Source organism: Acyrthosiphon pisum, chromosome A1 (assembly GCF_005508785.2).
Source record: "Acyrthosiphon pisum isolate AL4f chromosome A1, pea_aphid_22Mar2018_4r6ur, whole genome shotgun sequence".
Taxonomy (NCBI): Eukaryota; Metazoa; Arthropoda; class Insecta; order Hemiptera; family Aphididae; genus Acyrthosiphon; species Acyrthosiphon pisum.
Window position 1 is genome coordinate 54,365,347 of NC_042494.1, and position 7,556 is coordinate 54,372,902.

The window sequence follows — 7,556 nt, forward strand, 5'->3', positions numbered from 1 at the left end:
CATTTACCATCAATGGCCCCTGATAGAATCTGTAAATGGAAATAATCATTTACATTTTAATTTTTTTACTGAATAATATTAGCTTTTACAGATTTGGTTGTGCCTGGAATGTGAGGGCAAAGTGTCGGTTTTCATTAATTTGTAAAAGTTGATGGAGGTGTAAAAGATTCCTTGGAGACGTTGGAGTTGGGGGAATATGGATTTTCTTATTTGGCGCATTCTCTCTGTGGCTCGGAGGTATGTATAATCGTATGCTCCTTCTGGACAACTGAAAATTAATTAAAACAATAATAGTAATTACTGTTGAAATTTATCAAAATAATTATTGTATTAAACATTACTTTTTAATTGTTGCATGTATAATGCTTTAGCTGAGTAAGGTGTAGGACTATGAACTACACACTGTTCTGCAAGAATGTTCCGTAATTCCCTCATGGGTGTGTCATCTCTCCTTATTCTATGATCATGTCGCTTCTTGATGAAAAATGCATTGTCATTCAAATTTACCGATATCGATCCTGTTGCTGGACATCCACTCTTGTATTCCTTGCATCTCACTTAACTGAACAATACAATTAAATAAAACTTAAATTTCTTCACACAATTGTATTACCTAAGTATTCCAACTTAATTTACATTTTTCTTTCAGTTGTTTACTTTTAAAGTACATATATCCTAAATTGTCCTTGATTATATGTTTTGTGCGGTGAACATTGGGAATTGTAACATAGGAGTGAGGACGTTCATTGTCATCTTCCAGAACATCAACATCTATGTGAGAGAAAAAAAGCTTTCTACTAGAAATTGTCTTCAGACAAAAAAAATACTTTGTTCGTACCTGGTAATATATAGTCGTGATCCATTAAATGAAAATTTGCCATAGTAAAAAATTAAATAAAAATTTAAAACTGAAAACCTTGAAAAATGTGTAGGAGTGAAGTTTAAATAAAATGCGTATAGATTGGGTTAAACAAACCTGTGATCCAGTTTTCTATAATATTTTATAATTTCAAGATCTATAAATAAATAATATTGGATTTTCACATAATAGTGATACGTAATCATCTTTTCTACTATCTTATTAATTGTATTAAATATGAAACAGTATTTTAGATTTTAAGCAGAGAGATGAATATTAATTTATAATAATGTAATTTTATTTTTTTTGTGTAAAAAAAATATTTTTTAATTGCAAATTTTTATGTATATTTTTTTTGTATATATAGTATTTAATTAAATAATAAATGCATCAAATACAGTGAATATTAAAACATGTTATTATATACCTATATTTAAATATATAAATAAAATATATTTTATTATTGAAAAAAATGTTAAATAAGATTGACCCTACCATAACAATATTTAAAATTAATAATTTGTCAGTCTTGTAAAGTACTTAACTAAAATTACTTTTAAATGGATATACATATAGACAGTATTATTTAATGATCTTATTTGATGTACCATAAGTTAACCCTTGTAATTTTATAGTTTCTACTTTCTACACTAAAACACAAGTGGAAAATGCTCCTGAGTTCAGTTAGGTTTGACTTCACTGTTCAGTTAATATATAAGGTAAAAAATTCATATATTTTAATTGTATGTGGCATTCAGTAATCATCTAGTTGGTACTTTGGGGAATCAAAAGTAAAAAATTCTAAAGTTAACAGAAGTGTAATGTAAAAAAAATAAAAAATTAAGGGAAAATTAATGTACAGCAGGCCGTTACCCTATTTATACTTTTGTTTTTCAAATCTGTAGAGGTACTGCTGCGGACCTGTGGTATGTCGTATATGTATATATCTTATAATAAAAAAAATAATATCATTTAGTTAATCATATATTTATTTGTTTTTATTCTATAAATTATTACATTACATTTAAAATTTAAATTAATTGAAAATTGTAACGCATTAAAAGGTAAACCTCTAAGATTGTGTTACATAAATTCTTATACAATATAAAATTTTTATTTAATTTAATTTATACATTTTTCCAACATTGTCTTATAAAAATATTAATCAATATATTATACATTTAAATTATTCTATTAAATATTATAACTAGTTATATCCATTGTATTTTTGTTAATTGTTTCTTCCTTGAGAACATAGCTTATGTTTATTGTCTTCAATGATTGGTTTGTAGTAAGTTTTTATTTGAAGTGCACCATGGTTGATTCTGAAAAAAAAATTTTACCAGAGAGAATGTTGTAGCATTAAGTAAGAATATTTTAAATTACTTTATGGAAAAGATTATAAACATTTAAAATTAACATTTTGACATTAAATGTACATCAAACCCACTATAATTGCCCACCTTATTTTAATTTTATTTCTTCAGTCCTGTTAAATAAGATTGTATTTAGTATTAGTATTTATTTATTTAACGCAATACTATTTTACAAGCAAATTTATAAATAAATTTTGGATTTTATATTTTAAGTATCGCATGAAGTAGGTACCCGACCAGTTTTCTAAATTCTAAATTTTAAATCTATTGCGGTACTTACACGGCATTTTATATAATAGAGATATTTTATTCGGTAACGTTGGTGTACATGTAGAAAGTTAGCGATAAAAATGTCTTATCATTTTTCGAACAACTATCGGTTCCGCAAGTTTTCAAACAAGAGACGACACGTCCTTATCAATACACCTTGTTATACTATATAAATTATTGTTCTTTACATATAGAAAATATATTATCTATTATATAATATTTAATGTACGTATAATAATATAATATTTAATTCTATTAAATCTATTTAAATCTATTAAGCTACTTTTATTCTACTACACTTCTCAAGGTTTATAGATAATATTATTATCTATAAACCTTGTACACTTCTGTAGTTCTGTGGTATTATCACAAATCACAATATCACAGAATTGGTTTGGTCTTATCAAAATTGGTATCCCTTTTTTTTTATATATCCTCATAAAACATATTGCTTTGATCGTCTCCTATCGACTTGTCCTTCATAGCCTCGTAGGTAAAAAAGTAACGTCATAATTCATAAATCATATTATACTAAATCGTCTCGGTCTCTGTGTGCGGGTAAAAGTAACTTTTATTATTTATTTACGATTTATATACAATAACAATACAATATTTTATTTGCATGTTTTTTCTATTAGTATTTTGAAATAACTTGGAAGTAATCATGGCGACTGCAGAGCGTGTAAAACAAGATATGCCTCCAAAAGGTGGATATCGGAAGATCAATTTTGCTCGAGTGTTTCCTAAACCATTTGCCAGTAGTAAGTAAATATAAATATATGATTGTTACCGTTTACCACCAGCATTTAATTTTTGATAGTTATTTTTAATAATTTATTTAATTCATACATGATGTATACCTATATATATATATATATAGCAGGGGTGGCTAGTGATAAGAGTTGCGGCTCGCACAATATAATAAAAAAATTATATGAATAACAGGAAAAGAAACACTAGGTACCTATTACTATATTAGTAAAAATGTGAAGACACTAGCTGCGGTTTTTCCACCCCTGATATATAGATAAAAATAAAATTCTTTTGTATATTTTGGTCAGGTTTTTTAATTGTTATTTCTTATTCAGGGTTTTCTATTCCAATTTTCTATTCCAATTTTCCATTTAGTTTTTTTTTTATTTATTTATTTATTCGGTATGGCTTTCATACAATATTCATAATAGTAATTAGGATAAATATATAACATAGATAATATAATAATACAATTTTACACAAGTCGCAACAAATTATTAAGATAAACAATTATATATAAATAGAATTTGATGAGATAATAATATGTTGAATAGTATAGAGTATGTGGTAAACAGAAAGTATATTATGGACTAGTTCTGTAGGTCTTTTGTGTCCAAGGATCTCATCAATTGCCCCAAGTCTATTGCAGCTCAATGTAGTTCTTTCATTGTAGAAGCTGATTAGAAAATTCTTTGACAATGTGTATTGTGGTTTGTTTTTCATATACACAAGTGCATTTTGGTAAAGGGTTAAATCTCCATTGTGGATCATCAAATGTTCTGTTCTTCTGTGTTCTGTATGGAGTCTATTTAATAAAACCCAATCCTTTAGTTTTCATAGGTCATTTTTTTCATTTTGGCAATCAAATCATTAATGCCCTCATAGGTATTTAAATAAATAAATTAATTAATGAACAAATAATAATAAGTAGTAGTAAGTAGTAAAAGAGTATAAATGTTTTAAGTTAGGTACTTGATTTACTTTTAATAAATATTTAAAAAACATTAGTTTTTGATGATTTATTTATTTTTTATTTTAGGTAGAGCAATGGTTGGTACATATATAGTTTGCACTGGAGTTGGCTGGTACTTATACCTTTTAAATGACCGATTAGTTGATAAATATCAAGTTGAATCACGTAGCTCACTGATTGCTATAACACCACTATTAGATGCCGAAGCTGACAGAGAGTAAGTACTAGACATTTTTTTTTTTCAACACTGTTAATGATAATTTATTTTTATTTTATTATACAGATATCTAAAACAATTAAGAAAAAATCGTGAAACCGAAGAAAAATTGATGAAAAATGTCAAAGGATGGAAAACAGGTACTTTATATGGTGAGCCTGTATACAAAACAGTAGATAAGAATGAACTCATTGAACCTGGTTTAAATGAGTATTATGTACATGCTCCTGATAAAGTATTATATGACCGAGTATACTGGCACAAATATCTATAAACACGTAAGTATTGTTTTATTATCTTAAAAGTTGTATAAATTTATTTATTCATTCCAAGAGGACATTTTAATATAAAAAGTATTTTAATCTTAAAATGAAGTGTATGAAATATATAGCTTAATACAGTGGCGTAATTGCAGGGGGGGGGGCACTTGCCCCACAGAAATGTTTGTGGGGTCAAAAGTATCATTTTGCTCCTCCAAATAATCCACATTTAAAAAGTACCTATTCTTAATAAAAATATAATTATAATATTATTATATTATGAAAATATTTTTTTCCTCAAATTACTTTATAAAAGTTCATATTTATTTTAGGTTTCTCTTGTTGAATTATATTATGTTGACATCCGTGATTCGTGAACACGTTATTATCTTGAAATTGCGATTATAACTACAGGAACAGCCGGACGGGAGGTTAATTTTTTGTAACTAAATTTTATCCAGTTACGCCACTGGCTTAATTTTATAAACTAATTAAATTATATTAACTAATTTAATATAAAATATAATTCTATCAATTTATTTAATTACATTATTTTACTAAAGTGCAAGTTGGAGTTCAGTGTTTTCATAGTTCTAATTTAAAGGATTGATATAATATAAGAAATTATTATGGTGTATAAGAATAAGATTATGAAATAAATATAGAGATCTGGTATTGGATTCTTGAACTTTTACTGATATTTACCTTATCAAAGACTTGAAAGCTGTCTATTGTCCTTTGAATTAATTTTTTGTATTATTTTTATAATCTTATTACCTACCCTACTTAGGATGTTTGTAACAATACTATGCCATAATAATTGTAACTGTTTATTTCACACTTAAAATTGCAAATCTAGCAATTTTAGTTTATAGGAAAATCTGTAAAATTTTGTTAATATGAAATTGGAAATTTATCGTGTTGTCTGTCTATTAAGATAATTGTAGAATATTATAGAATAATCATTAAAACATAATAAAGTTTAAAGTCTAAAATCTAAAACCTAAAGAGGCATTAAGTATATATTTTAACTGTTAAGCATATCTCAACAGTTATTTCAAATAAACACTAAATATGAGTATACTAAACAGTATGAAATATACTATATGAATATTTTACTATTTAATAATTATATAATAATTTTTTTTAATTAGTACTTAATTTAGATCATATTATAATAATAAATATCCCGAGATCATACGATTGAGATTCAATAACATACTATTCTTACTTAAATTAGTAAATTAAGTTATAATAATAACAGTAATAATAGTTATATATTATACTAGGTAGTATATTATATAATAATAGTTTAATCTTTAGATTTAAATATATGTGTAGTAAATTATACTCTAAAGGTCCCCACACTCTACAGCGGTGGGAGTAGTATTAAATTCTATTGTCTTGACTCTTGGCTTTACCCCCGCAGTGAGCGGTGAAATGTGTTCAGCCTGTAGAAATTCCCCGCCACCGTTGCAATGTGTGGGGATCTTTATAAAATGATTAACAATTATGAAATTTTAAATTTAATTTGATTTTTTTAATATTTTATTTAAACAGTGTATTTGCATAAGTAATTTTAATGTTACTATTTTACAGGTATGTGTGCAATTTCTACAAGAATGAGAGTCATTAAAATATTTGTCGTCTTACATGTGTTTAGATTCAATAAAACAGTGTAATTTTTTTTTTTTTTTAGTAACATAAAAATAGAAATAATAATTTATGATTGTTACATATTTTTATTCGTTTAAAATATCTAATTGGTAAAAATTGAGGTTAAAATAACAAAATTAGTGTTTTTTTAAACTAAATTGTTATCCTATATTCAATTAAAATAATAGAACCTTTGTACCATGTCAAAAGTAAATTTGTATCAAATTTATAAAAATACCTATAAATGAATTCTTAAAAAAATTAAAACAAACTTATTTGTATTATGTATTTTTAAAGGTTTGCTAACATACAGTATATTGCTTCTATTTATAGTGAATTGTTCAGACAAATATTTTTAAGGTTTTCAATAGGCATTATTCTTTTACCTACAGCATTTTTTCTTTTGAAAAGTATGTTTTGGTTGAAGATATTATTATTAATTTGATAATATAAATCTATAAACACATGATTAATAACTGCTGTAGTTGTAACAATAATAAAAAAAATTATATCGTAATTTATACAAATATGTTATTTGCATGGGCACAAATAGTGTTTGGGAGGGGCTATAGCCTTACTTTCATAATATTTAATAAGCTTTAAAAGGAAATGTTTGGGGAGGCTATGGACATTTTTGGGGGGATTAGCCCCTAAAGCCCCCCCCCATTTGCGCCTATGATTATCTGTAATAACTAATAACTAATAATACATATTTTCTTAATATTAGTCTGTATGGTTTGAAGGAAGAACATAATGTATATGGATATCACAGAGTAATAAAATACATATAATACCTATAATACAATAATAATATAAAATCGTGATGTGTTCCTATTTTCTCTATGTTATACATTTTCTATGATTAGGTATATAGAATATGTTGTTAGTCTATGCCACGATCTTAGAAGATCGTCTAGCATCAAAGTAAATTCTAATCAATTTTTAATATATTATATTCAAGTCGTAATAAGCATAATATTAAGAGGACGTCGTACCCGCATGTGTTGTCTCCGTCTTACAAACGTACGACATACCAAATTTTCGTTCGCTAGTTTCAATAGGGTGCTGTCATTTTTGATTTTAGAGTGAATTGACCTATTATCAAACTTTTAGGTAACAATATTATCTACGCCTTCTCGTTGGTTTTTTACAGATATTTTAATTTTTAAGAGAGTTATCAGTATGTAAAATA

General features: G+C 25.9%; 1 protein-coding gene across 2 annotated transcripts; it reads left to right on the forward strand.

Moving 5' to 3' along the window:
• The first annotated feature begins 2,927 nt into the window (after positions 1 to 2,927).
• LOC100160917 (NADH dehydrogenase [ubiquinone] 1 alpha subcomplex subunit 13-like) lies at positions 2,928 to 6,881 on the forward strand. Of its 2 annotated transcripts, none has more exons than XM_008186924.3 (5): positions 2,928 to 3,069; positions 3,144 to 3,266; positions 4,298 to 4,448; positions 4,515 to 4,726; positions 6,308 to 6,881. In XM_008186924.3, exons 2-4 carry the CDS (start codon positions 3,170 to 3,172, stop codon positions 4,720 to 4,722), a joined length of 456 nt encoding a protein of 151 aa, XP_008185146.1. In that variant the 5' UTR covers positions 2,928 to 3,069; positions 3,144 to 3,169; the 3' UTR covers positions 4,723 to 4,726; positions 6,308 to 6,881.
• The last annotated feature ends 675 nt before the right edge of the window (positions 6,882 to 7,556 follow it).